This window comes from Paramormyrops kingsleyae, chromosome 15 (genome assembly GCF_048594095.1).
Source record: "Paramormyrops kingsleyae isolate MSU_618 chromosome 15, PKINGS_0.4, whole genome shotgun sequence".
In the NCBI taxonomy this organism is placed as follows: Eukaryota; Metazoa; Chordata; class Actinopteri; order Osteoglossiformes; family Mormyridae; genus Paramormyrops; species Paramormyrops kingsleyae.
In genome coordinates, this window is record NC_132811.1 from 13,753,328 (window position 1) to 13,768,133 (window position 14,806).

General features: G+C 36.2%; 1 protein-coding gene across 1 annotated transcript in view; it reads right to left on the minus strand.

Moving 5' to 3' along the window:
- dpyda (dihydropyrimidine dehydrogenase a) overlaps window positions 1–4,845 on the minus strand; it is a 121,281-nt gene extending 116,436 nt beyond the window's left edge. The window contains exon 1 of the mRNA XM_023804550.2: window positions 4,686–4,845. Coding sequence (XP_023660318.2) covers window positions 4,686–4,721 — 36 coding nt within the window. The 5' untranslated portion in view covers window positions 4,722–4,845. The remainder of the gene's footprint in view (window positions 1–4,685) is intronic.
- Window positions 4,846–14,806: the final 9,961 nt, after the last annotated feature.

Here is a 14,806-nt window from a genome sequence, read left to right on the forward strand (position 1 = left end):
ACACCATCTCCCACTTACTCCATCCATCATTCAACCACTTAGCCACTATGGGATTTCCAAAGGTGCATGAAATGATTCGTTCGATACTCTTCTCTTTTCTATTGTGCAGAAAAAAAACAGATCTCAAGGCATCTGAAACTTTAGAATAAGAAATAATCTTAAGCAACTTAAACACACGTCAAAGAAGGCATAAACGTAACCATGGAAACTAAAGTATCACTTCCAAAGCTAAGTCATCTCTTAGCCATCTAAGATATCGCTTCCAAAAAATATATAAAAAAGGATAAAAATAGCAGGGGAGAGTAGGCATGGTGAAGGTGTGAATATCACTGACGGATTGTTCCAGAGAAACATTTAACATGGTATACAGCTCATATGCAGTCTGGTGAACGTGGTAATACCCAGAGGTCAGAAGTTAGACTAAATACTTCCTGGCTAGGTCTTCCTTTCAAAATGGCTTGGCAAAACAAAAGTAACACTGACAGAGTGACGATCATCACTTTGCTTATCGAAAAATCCATCCAACAAAGGCTGGTCATTTTGAATACTTGTAAAATGCTTACTGGGCTCATCTGTAATGATAAAACTGCATTCATACTATAATATATCCTCCCTTAAAATTTTTTTGACCTGTAAAAATATTCTTATTAAGCAGCTGTTTTTCTATGTAAACATCATTTATTATAGAATATTCTGCATTTTTTGTTGATGAGTTTTCTTGTGTGAACCGATTCCAAATTTTTCACCCTGCCAAGCGAGAGAAGACAAAGTGAAATCTTGCAGTATGTGGCTTGCAGACTACAGTTCCATTTGAAAACATGTCTGAAGGTGAACAAAATGAACTTTTTGGGTGGAGCTGCCCATCAGTTTTCTGCTTTTGAGAGAGTATGACAAGCAAGCCCAAAGGCTCGCCACTGAAAGTCATACCTCAGTTAAAAATCAGTATTGTTCTGGGTCTTAATTAAACCTGATGGCAATTCAGGGTCATTTTAATTAATCTTCACACAACACTTACACAAAAGATCCCCATTTGGCACTTCCTGAAGCAAAGCTATTGAAATAAAAATTCAGAATGGGTTGCAGAGAAAAAAAAAACGAAAATTTGACTGCTCCAGTGATGGCAATTAATTTGACATTCAGAAAGGCATTTTTCTGACATGAAGGAGTCGTTTAGACCACAGCTCATGTGCATTATCAGCATCAAGGTCATGTCATTGTCATACTCTCTGCTTTAATAGAGTCTACTAAGTGTCCACTTTTGTTTTCCCTGAGAAAGCTATAAAGCAAATATCTACATTGATTTATAAGTTTAATTATAACGGAGTAGGGATGGATGGCACTAAAAATTTTAAAGCAAAACCAATTCAAGTATTTTATGAACTAGCATTATCGACCCAGATAGTAACAGTAAATATTTTAATGACAATAATCTTTTTAAATATGGTAATGATAGTAATACGTTTATTTAATCATTATCAATCTGTACAGGATATCATATATTTTTAAAAGCATATATTATTATATAAGCAAGAAAGTGCTATAAAATAAAAAGCATGCAAAATAAAACGAAAATTGTCATACAAACAAAAAATGAACTTTCACACTTTCAGAGATTTAATCTGCTTAATATCTTAAATGTTAAAAAATATCATGGGCATCTGTGATTCCTACATCTCGGAGGGTCTGTTATTGAGGATTATAAATGTGTCATGTGCAAAAGTGCAGAAACTTTTTGAGAGAACGCTGCAATGACTTTTGAGGAGAACAAACATTTGTAAACGATACTTTTAAATGGTAACTGATACCAACTCAGTAACATTTTAATATCAAAGCATAGATAGTATCGATCTGTTTATCCCTACATCATAGTGTATGAAACTGAATTCTCTTTCGATTATGATGATGTAGCTAATATTTAGACAAAATGAACATCCCGACATTGTATTTATTATAGTTTGAAAGCATGAAATACAGGCATTAACTTTTTAGCCTGATGTGACCATGCTCAAGGTCATTGGACATATTCTTTAGAATCACGAATACCATCATCATCTCATTTGTATCTGCTTATACTAAGAAAAACAGCCAGTTCACCTGAACAGAAAGTCTACAGACTGTTCCAGGAGATTCTGGATGACCAGGTTCATATGCATGTTTTGCAGAGGCATGTACAGATTCAGCAGGAAGCAGCCTGTTGTTTTTTGCCATCTTTTCAACTGGCCAAAAAAAACAATTTGTTTTGAATTATTTTGCTGATAAAGAGGTATACAAGTATGCTAACTACAGCTGCTCAGAATATGGTAACATCTTTGGTTGACCTTTCTGCGAAATTAGCTATTACTGATCTCTTTGGAAACATGCTACGCTCACATGGTATGTTCTAAAAGTACATGGTCATGCAGTGCACAATCAAGTAATCATTAACACACTGCCAATAGATTCTGCTAAGGAAGCTAAATACCACTGGGCAGAGTCCAGACAGTTTGCCTATGACAGACACAATATCTGCAATAACACAAAAAAATCTAAATGAATCATGTTCAATGTGCATTCTCACTGTAAGCAGTGCAGTAATATTAAATAATTCCAATTATGATACTAAATGTTTTTATTATTTATTAAAAAGTTCACTCCATATTTCTGGATTGTCTACACATTTTTCCTCACTTGCACAACTAGTTTAAGAATGATGGCTGCTAGACACATTTCATAAAAAATGCATGCATGCATCGTCCAACTACTCAGCAAGTGAAGTCAAAGAGAGCCTGGAGTTACCAAGAACATCCTAGACTGGGATGGGTCAGTTAATAACATGGAAATGCCACACACACACAGGCTATTAATTCTTTGTGGGGACTATACATTCATTTCTATGGGAAAAACTCTAATCCCAACATGACGACCTTAACCCCTACCCAGCCCTAACCTTAATTTTACTTTTTTGATTGCATTCACAGATCTTTGTGGGGACCTGAAAAATGGTCCCCCCAACATCAAAATAACAGGTTTTTATTACATTATGGAGAACCTTTGGTCCCCCACAATTTAATATAAATATAATCAACACACACACTGCTAGGACAAGATTCAGGGTAAAAAAAAAAAGTTGCTTGATGTAATTATCTTAAACAAGCCCTTTTGCTTCTAACCCTTATTCTGTCATATGTGCTTAATGAACCACAATCTGTGCTTGTGTTTCTCTCCCTCCTATCATTTGTCAACTATTAAGCAGTTTCTGACGCAGTAGTTAATCCTAAAGGGAAAAGTCTTTCCCATAAGTAAAATATTGCTTGTGTTAAATGCAATTTTTATCTATTGTTTTATTTGCATGAGGTAATTCAGAGAGTGTGATCCCTGCAAAACTTTGAAGTATGGATTCTAACTGGAACCAAGAACATCACTGCCAACCACGCTACTGTGAACGTGGACCTGCAAGAGAGCTTTGATGAATTAAGTATGACAAAAACTAAACACAAATGTCCTTTTAAATGTCAGGTTCCACAATACAGTAGAACAGTAACATTCTGTTCTACATGCAGTCCCAGTCAGACCATATATATAAAAGTTTTAATTGTAAAATTTAAACCAACAAAAGCCAATAATGACCTTTTAAATGTCTGTTCTTTCAATCAATACCCATACAAACATGTAAGCATTAGAGAATTAGAGAATAATTAATTTTAACTGAGGATACAGCATGTCTTTCTGTACATTTTGCTTGGCTGAGTTGTATAAACGTACAGGATGTCAGCAACATAACTTTCAGCCTCCGAAATAAAGACCACATTCCAACACTGAACACAATCCAGGACCTTTGCATTCCGATGCATTCACTCACTGCAAAACATAAACCTAAAATAATAATAATAATAATTATTATAATCACACAGTATACACTGTATTTGGTTCTAAAAAAGATTGATAGCCTTAAAAATGAAAACACTCAATGCCAGATTTTGATCTTGTTCATCTTATTATTGTTGTTATTTGTTGTTTATTATTAATAATAAAATTATAAACAAGACGAGGAAGAAAAATATTTACCATATACTATAAATTTCTGTCGGGTAAATAACCCTATAGTATTTCACTGCTGCTGATGTGAAATAATAAGCTTGGTGTAAACTGAGCAATTCAAACGAAAGAAAAAATCAGACCGTAAAAGCGGCATGGACACAACTGACAGTAAGTAATAAGCTAGAAAAGCTGTCACTGCGGTTCACGTAAACAAGGCAATGGAAACGCATGTCATCGTAAAATGAAGAATTCTGCTTGTAGAGTTTAATCAATATACATTAATATTGGTTGGTGTTGTTATATATTGCTTTAATACTATAGATGTTTGCCCTTCCGCTTTTACACAGTGCAAAAGAAAAACAGTTCAAGCCAGCACTAACTAATAAAACAATAAAGGCAAAATGGGACCGATTAATCTTTATAAAGCATGTTCAAAACTGTAATCCGCACTTGTGTTATTACAACAGCCGTTAATACTCGAAATGCACATAACAAAAAAATACTGTAAACAAACACTGAGACTAACTAAAAACCTTTACCACTCCCCATTCCCAGCACCAATCAAAAAAGCTGTCAAAAGCGTATTACTTGGACGCAATGTACTGTAAAATCCTAGGAAGAAAACACTTCCTGGAATAGGAAAAAATGTATATACATTGCATTTGTACCTCAATATCCGGGAGGTCCCTGCTCAGCATAGCCATTATGACTTGTCCAGGAAAAACTGTTTTTCCAAAGTAACAAAACCGAAAATTGTAAACAGAATAACGTGCAGCCTAACGGGGAATCCTGTGCTTCCTGGCGTTATGAAGTGTGTAAGAGCGGCTACGACATAAAAATACGACTGGTCCATCCGCAGCCCGGGTGTGTGCGCTTGGAGCACTGCAACCATGTGCAAAACTATTGCTAGCATACTGGTCATTTTATCGTACGATCACTGATACAAAATCTGTGGAGATTACAGTAATTCAAACCCCGTCATTTTAACTCAGTATAATTTTAATTGATAACGATTTCTTTTCCGGTTGTTTGACTGCCCTTCTTAGGGTTTTCCCCATCATAGTGGTACATTCCAACAAGAAGCCACTTTGTTAAAAAAGTTCTATATGTACTTTGAACTGCTGTCGTGGGCTGTAATTTAAAGTTATACGGATATCTTGGCGTGTGTTAATTGTTCTCGTAAAATAGAGATTGAAGTGTTATACATTGATTTTACACCAATGAAAATTACACTGCCAGAAAAAAAGGGAACAGCCCAAAGGGGTGTTTCGCAAAGCAAGATTTCAGTTAGCCAAACGTATAGGCTGGCAAATAGGAAGAGAGGAAAACGTCATTTCCTTACATTTGGCTTGAGTTGTTTGGCTAATGTAGAAATCTTGCCTTGTGGAACTTCCCAAGGCGCAAAGGCACATTAATGTACCAAATGTCCCTAAAATTAGACTACAGGTAGATATACATACAGCTAAGGTACAGAAATTGGCAGACCCTTGAGGGTGACAAGTAATTGCAAGGTACAAACTGGTACTTTTTTTCTGACAGTGCAATAGTGACATTAAATGCACACTTTCTACTTTGGTTTCTTTCCAGTATCACATGGTATAGCTTGACAAAGAGAATCCAGGCTGTTTTGTAATGCGTAAAATGTAACAAAACTTGAAATGCTTTTTTTTTTAATCAATGATGACTAAAACAGTTTTCTGACACCTGAATAGAAGTCATGTGGTGTGGGATGGATTGATGGATTTAAACTTTCGTGTATTACAGCTTTAGAGAAATCCTGCGAATGTCAGATTAATTGGGAGACAAATGTATTTGTGATTCTATACAGTATGTTCCGTTGAAAGTAAAGCTGTGAAAATTTTGCAAACATTTTTGCATACATGATGAGAATTTCTGTCAGTGGTCAGGTATACAGTGGTTTATTAGTTAATCGTGGCAATTTATTTAAAGGCAATCAAACCATAATTATTTTTGTTGAAGCAATTATTTTCAGATTTTGTCCATCCATCCATTTTCCAAACCACTTACCTTTCTGGGTTACAGGGGGTCTGGAGCCTATCCCAGAAGCAATGGTGGGGAACAACCCAGGATGGGGGGCCAGCCCATTGCAAGGCACACACACACACACACACACACACACACACACACACACACACACACGCAATTTTAGTAACTCCAATTAGCCTCAGCATGTCTTTGGACTGTGGGGGGCAAACTGGAGTACCTGGAGAAAACCCCACGATGACATAGGGAGAACATGCAATCTCCACACATATGTAACCCAGGCGGAGACTCAAACCCAGGTCCCACAGGTGAGATGCAACAATGCTAACCACTGCACCACCATGCCACTCCCTTTTCAGATTTTATCATGTATAACAAATAGTCTATTTTCATTTGGCAATAAATTTCCCACTAAATATCTAGATTTTTGATTTGCATTTGCTGTAATAAATACAGTACATCAATCGGTCCATCCAAATTTCCTAACTGTCATCCTGAATGGGGTCACTGTTGCCTATACCCAGAAAGAGACGACATCATGGCTTCTGTAGGGTGACTAACCCAGGGTTAGGCAGTTAGCATTACTGCACATATTCACAGTGTGGGAGGGAGCTGGAGCCCGTAGGAGAAAGCCACACAACATGGAGAGAACATTCAAACTCCACACATGCAGAACATAGTCATGTTTACTTCCACCGGCTCAGAAGGTCAGTCAGTTCCTACAATACGGATACAAATGCCCTGCACTGTTCCACAGATTCATAGGTAGCTATAGCTGGAAGGTTTGCAATAAAGCGCAAGCACAGACTGAGATGTGGGTATATGCGAAAATTTATGAATGGGCTGAAAAATTGCAGTTGCCTAAGGGATTCAGATGTGGTTGTAGACAATCATCAAGGATTACAGACGTTTGGGCACCATGCCCCTGTCTGATCTGTAGGGCCACACCAGCTTCTTAAATCTGATACTGGCTTTCCCTGTGGAGAGATAGGCTTGACTTGGAAGTATTTCACAAGTCTGAAGATCAAATAGGTGCTATACTTCTGGTTTAGTTTGTATAGTCAGACAGAATAAGGCGACACCAGCGGTTACTTCAGGCTGAGGTGCTTTTGAAGAAGGTTTGGATGCAGCTGATGTTGTTGATAAAAAAAAAAAGATAAAACTAGCGGGATTAGGCTAGTAATATGCTCCATAAAGGCTACGGCATTAGCTGTAGAAAACTTATCACCTAGGGAGATGAAAAGTAGAGAAGCATTGATGATGACGCATGATACCACAGAGATCTCATAAAAAAATCAGTTCGATTTAGGCAGCCCGTTTGCACAAAACCACCTGGGTAAAAATAGCAAGATAAGCAGTAGAATCTGAGTGAGGTTAGAGTGAAGACCAAGAGAGCGTCGTGTTATTAATGCAGCATCAACATGCAGAAATGTGAATATAAATCGCAGAGCTGTGGCACTGATGGGCTCCTGTTTCAAAGAAACACTCAACAAGTCTCTTCAGCATGTACCTCATACAACCTTGGTAATAGAGGTGTTGGTTATTATTTATTGTAATTATCACAAAGGATAGGTGAGCGCTGGAATAATATGAGCCGTGCTCCTCAGAGCCCACTCCACAAATTTCATACGTTCTTGACTAGAAGAAAAAGGAGAACATAGAAAAGAAACCTTGTTCTTATCATTGTGTTGGGTTAACATAGTACATGTTAGCAGCTTGTCATTGATAAGGAAAAGGATCATCCCCCCTAAATACATCACTGAGCGCTTCAGGTGGTCCTTGATGCCTACTGACATTCCTTTGCACAATGTTTCTGGCCCCCATGTCCAACATTCTGTGACTCATGACTGTATCGTTCCATACGCACTAAATTACATTTATTTACATTGTATCCAACATGACATACAATTGAGAAAGCAGGGTCAGACAGTGCCAGGAGCGATTGGGATTGAGGGCCTTGCTGAAGGGCTCAACGGTGATTTCACTCCACCAATGCAATTTGAACTACCAGCACTATATTCTAGTCTACAACACACTTCCATGTAATTTATTCATTATGTGTTTATACTTTGAGTTATTTTTTAATTACCACTGAACAAAAAGAATCCCCCGTACTACCACAAGATCCATACATTATTATGTTTATCTTTTTAATTAATTGCATTATTGGTCACTTGAAGCCCTACTTAGTGCTTTCTGTGTAGGCCTGAAATGTCCATTCCCACCATGGTGTGTTTCCCCAGTTTGGATTGTGTTGTTAATTTGTCACAAAACTTATAAACTGATGTATCTTTTTTCACATTCTTCATCTTTTTTATTTATATATGTAATACATTTATTCCCTAAGACATTGGCAAGGGTATGTGAATAGAAGATGGAGCATGCTCCACAAAGAGCAAGTTGATGGAGGCGTAAAAAGAATTTCCCCATGAGGGACAATAAAGGATTGATTATTATTATTATTATTATTATTATTATTATTATTATTATTATTATTATTATGAATGGATGGATGGATTTTCAGAGTGTGAAGTTTTGAGCTGCATTGAGTATTTATATTTTGTTTTGCCTACAAAATTGTCTTTGCATATTATATATACCCTGGCTATATACTATATTATTTTATACACCTAGCTGGGGTAGGGCTCACTTTTGCTGTTTTATTGCAAAATAATCCCTAAAATGATTCCAGTTTCAATATGCCACAGCAGTTCACACCAGATAGATACTAGTGTGACTTGTGTTTTGAGGTGGCTCTATGCATAAGCACAAGTGCAAGGTTAGTGCAGGTTTAATATTTCCTCCAGTTTGTCTCATTGTACATTGACCATATCACCCCTCACATAGCCCTCTGCAAGGCCATTGACCCACAGGGGATGAGCTGCAGCCTCATTGGATGGGAGGAGTGAAAGGAGTCCAAAATGGATATTAATGTAAGAACGACAGTGCCTGTAGTGAATTTATGAGTGAGGCAAAGGGGAAAGGAGACAAGAGAGGAAAGTGGACAAGTTGGATGGACTGCAGGTACCTTAGGACTGCGCCTTGTAAACTCCAAAGAGATATTTTGCTAAAAACCCCGATTAGCGTTTCCCAATCTGGTCCTTGGGGACCCCCAGTTGATCCATGTTTTTGCTCACTCTGAGTTACCTACCAGGCTGAGCATATTTTTGCTACGTGTCCACTTTTTTGTCCACATTTCGCTACCAGGAGCTGGGAGGGAGCAAAAATGTTGACTGTCTGTGGGTCCCTGAGGACTGGATTGGGAAATACTAGCCTAGATGAGTTCTATTAATTTGTCCAACTAATGACTGCAAATGTGATTTCTTTTGCTTGATGTTGATGTTGAGTTATGCAGTTATGCATTTAGCACATCCGAGTCAGAAAAGCACAACAGCCTTCTATGTGTCAGAATGATCTTGAAATGCAAACAGTGACCAGCCACACACTAACATTCCTATATGTGAAGCAGATGCATAGTAGATTATATATCATTTAGGAGGTTCCTGCAAAAAATAGGATTAAAGCTAATCTCTAAAGACATCTTGTATGATTTTCCGATGACAAATGTTGCAACAACAAACCATTATTTTTGGTCTTTTCAAATTAGATTCAGCTGTCAACCGAAATTGAACTTTGTTTTTAAGAACTAAAGTAAGAAAGATAGTGAAGAAATACTTTATGTTACTAGCATAAATGTTAGTTGTTTTTTTAGTCATATGTAAATTCATACTTTGATAGCAGATATCTTGCGATTAGGTACTGACACTGTGTAATGATAAACAGTCCATTTTCAATAATATATTGGTTTAACAATTTTACAAGAAAATATTTGTTTTCTAGCATCTAAATTGCATTGCTTCCAGAGTTTTGTGATTATTTGTGGTAATGTATGTTTGAATGAATGCAAATTATGTTTCTTACCTTCTTGCTCAATTACACCTGATTTAATGCAAATTATACATCAGAGTTTACCATTCAGATAATTTCTGCAGGTTCCACACATAATTCCCCAGCATTGTCTCGCAACGACCTGTTCTGTAATAGGGTGCTGTTCGCTACTAGAAGCATAATGAGAGTAGTTTTGAAGGAAATAGTGCACCTTTCGTTAACAATATTCAGTTTTATTCAAACGTGTCGGTCATGATTTAACATGAAGACACAAACTGAACCTTTACTGCCACAGTACAGATGCAAACACTCACTTTGTTGACCTATATGCATAAATTTACATTGACAGAAGTAAACATGGTGGACATTATGTACTTGTGTAAAAGTCATACGCAAAAACTGTCCCTTTTTTAAAGAATGTAAACAGTAGCTTGACATAGTGCACTACAGTGAACTGCACTATCTCCCTGACTTGGCATTTAGATGTAATGGCCTGTTTTACCAGCTCAAGGTTAAAGAACAGGTAAGAAAAAAATACACCCTGCAAAAATCCTCACCCTGCAAAAGCTTCTTGGATACATTTATTTCTTCTTGATGAAGTTCACTGTTGCAATAAATCAGATCAGGGAATAACACAATTTTGGCATTCTAGAAAAGTCCTACATTAGTGGGTGTATTTGAATGCTAACACAATTAATAATTTCTATTAGCTTCAACTGCTTAGAGTACAACTTACCAAAACAGGTTCTATTACACTTTATTAGATTCATGTTTTTTGAACACTTTTAGATATGTGAGTATGATATGTGACAAATGTTGTCTGGAATAAAAATTCTGATTAAATAACAGATTTTTTCCCAAAATACATACAATATATGAACTTAATAAAAATCAAAAGGACACTGCGAGCCAGTGTGCATTGCATTCAACATTTTATCCAGCAGAACAAAAAAAGCGACAATGTTAAGATAAATTCATAAAAGTAAAAGTAGCTTCAGCATTAAATTACATTTTGTTCAGAGTCATGGATCAAAGGTAGTTTTATTATATAATACACATATATTGAGAATGGGATAAGATGGTACCATAGCATCCTTTATTGCTTAGCTAAAACCTTGAGGAATAAAGATATATGTCAAGTCTAATTTTTGCATGGTCTTTTCGCAAGTCAATCTTTTGCTAATAATATGAAACTGAACCAAATGATTTTATGTCTTAGGACAAAAAGAAACATTATTCTTCAGTTTAATTTGATAATTCTGTTTTGAGATTTTATTTAGTGGGGAAACTGCAAATTGCTTGCATATTTCATAATCTCCCTTAATCATTCAATTGATACATTTCTAATAAGAGCGTATAAATTACATTACATTGCATATTTCATGATTTCACTAGACTAATTGAGTCATTAATTCAGATACTGTGGAATAGTTATATAATGCTTTGGTTCCACATTACAGAGGGAACCATGAATATACGTCTTCATTGTTACTGAAAAATGCTTCATGAATTAAATAAGAAGTGCTGTGTGAGCAGAGTGTTATTCTCTTTGGAAACATCACAGCATGACATCCAGCACTCAGACACAGAAGATTAAACCAAAATCTCTTTTGAAAAAGAATATGCAATATATGTATATAATTCTGAAATTCCGATTTAGTTGCAATGCCTCATAAAAAGTAAAAACAAAAACTATGAAAAAGAAAGTAATGTGTGTTTCTTAGTTTTGGTATTTTACATAGCTATTTAATTAAAACTGAATAGCATGGTGGTTAGTACTGCCGTCTCACACTTTTCAGACTCAAACTACCCCCGCAACACACACACACACTCCCACAGTCCAGTGATGGTTAATGTCCAGCCTTGCATTCCAAGATTCCATAGAATCTGCATAGGACAACCGCATACGCAAGATGGATGGACTGACAGACAGATGGACGGACAGATAGATGGACAGAGGGGTGTATGGATGAATGGACGAAGGGATGGATGGACGGATGCATCCATCAACCCATCGATCGATTTTATTAAAACTTGTGTTGAGGAATTAATTTGGTTGTCGACACAGAGCTCTTTTCCCACATGCACTGCTGCAGTATAGTTCTACCAGTGTTTAGTCCTCTGCACTCAAACATTAGCAAATCTGCTTCTAAAACCAGTGGTTTGTGTAAGATAGTGAAAGCGAAGGAAACATGACAGCTTCAGCTTCATGACTTCCACTTCTCCCATCCTAAGATCTTAATATCGACCTTAATATCCATCTTAATGGTCCACTGGACAGCAAAAAAAAATGTCAATCTGCTTCTTATCAGGTGTTAACACTTTGTAATTCTTTGGCAATTCATTCCATAAGCAAATACTATTCAATCTTTAAGTGTATCAGGTTGCATTATCAGAATGCTAATAGAAAAGTATGTTCATAGCGGGAGAATTACATTATATATACATTCAGATTTTTTCTCCCTGAAATGGCACATATGATGGAAATAAATGTCTTTCATCATTTCATTTTTTTTTCATTCCCAAAAGTACAACATGACAGATGTTTGACTCATAGTTCTTTGTCTGGTATAAATTAGACCTCTGAATTAAATAGGTGCACCATATAGGGTAATATTTTACATCTTAAATATATTACGTGCATTAATACTTTTTCATATTGTAAATCATCTAAAATAATGTCTGATTTAAGCAATTACTTTTGTATGGAGTGCTTGGTATGTTAAATATTCAGCAAAACCATTTCATTGTTTTGTCATTTATTTATGCCATGATGGTCAGATACGTTTTTTGTTAGCTTTTTAATATTTTATATATAGAATTTAATATTTCTGCAATTCTGCGGGGATCACTAAATATCAGGTAATTAACATCATGCAAAGGGACTAAAGCGTAGATTAAGGCAGTTCACCATTCATTATAAATACATGGAATGTTATAATGACTATAATAATGCAGTTTGATACAGTAGTGGGTCCATTATATTGAGCAGACAGAACTGGTAATGACAATGTAACAGCAAACAGGTAAGGTAGAGAATATAGAAAGTATTACACATTTTTATATGCATCTACCAAAATCTAAAAGTCTTTGTTCTGAAATGGGAAAAGGGGGTTCTGGAGCACCTAAGCAGTTATGCAGTTTCAAAGACATCAGCTGTAGAATCAGACTATCGGACCCCTGTTCTTTAAACTTAAATTGATGTTTGGTTTGATGCTTAGTGTTTCTGAGCATCAAATTTCCCATCTGGTATTTTAATACTGGTGTGTAGCCAATAGATGGTGATCAGCTACAAGATTTTATTTTATTTTTTGCATATTTATTCTTTAATTGGAATACAGATTCACTGTCATTTTAGCTAGAAAACCTCTAAAGATTTTATTAGACACTATTGACATTAGGGTACTGATTGCAGCCGGAGTGATTTGCCATGACTGAATGATAAAAAAAGAAACATTCTTCCTGCTTTGAATATGCAGGTGATGCTGAGTCTGTTCCCCTACATCACACTGCCCCAGTGAAACTTGATAAAAATGGAAGAAAGATGTCAGTCGTGAAGTTCCAAACAGAAGCTTACCATCTCCCCAACTTTCTCCTAACTTCGATTCTAATTCCATCCGCCCATCAGACCCTCCCTCCCTCTTTGCATTGGTGCCCAGCGTCCAAAATTATTCTAGGGGACTCATTATGAACTCAGTCGGAAAGCTAAACAAAAGAAATGGTTCCTGATACGCAGTTATGTTGCTGTTAATGTATTATGTCGGCTAGTTTTTAGATTATGTCATTCAAGAATTGAACTTCCATGTAAAGTTGTTGCTTTTTCTAAAATCAATCAGATTAGTTTGAAAAAGAGAGCGGAACGGGCGGAAAGGAGCAGAACTTGGGAATGAGAGAGGGAGAAACGGCAGAGAGGAGCAAAAACAAAAGAACACAAAGGAAGAGTGACGGAAACTAGATTATGAGAATGGCGACAATAGGGTTGGTTTTTTTAACTAATCTAATAAGGCACAGGTGATGCGAATGAATATGCTAACCACCCCCCCCCCCCCCCCCCCACCACCACCTTTCATACTCACAATCAGAAGCCTTCACTTGTTTAATATTAATGATTTTTGAAGTTTGCTTCAGCCATCCCTGAATGTGTTTTTGTTCAGTTAGCATCTTTTGGTGTTGCTGTACGCTGTACAGCCGGGTGAACGTAATAAACTAATGAATGCTCATCAGAATGACAAATCCGTGGTTTCATCGTAAGAGTGTCAGAACAAAGTGGCATTACCCAGCCATTGTTACGCTAAGGATCAGAATGAAAACCTTTAGATGTTAGAAGGGCAACACTATGGTTTTGGAGGGAAAAAAAAATTGTCATGTGAACATAACAGTACAATTCAGGATCTGCATATATTATGCAAAAAATTAGCTATAACCTACGTAGTATGTATGGTAAATTATAACAGTGGGTTTCAATTATGAAAGGTTGTTATCAAAACATCATTTAGGCATACCACATTTACAGTCATATCACATCTACAATCATACCACATCTACAATCATAAATATCTTGGTGTTATTATTTTCCTTAATCCAAAAGTATCAGCTCTTTATGTAATATATACAGTTTTTATTTTGAGCTCATAATAAACTGATGCATGTATAAACTACATAATTAATGTAAAAACTCAGTATTAACCTCTGTATTAACCAGCAGCCAATTTCTTTTTACAAATTCATTGTTAAAAGATACGCCATAGCTATACTTATTATACAAGTACAGTAAGCTTATTGGTCATAATTACAATGCATATACAACAGATCACAGGCAGTAGTACATTTGGTGCAATTGTGATTAACAAGACTTCGGAGTGTATTATTGACACTATTATTTACTTTCTATACAAAG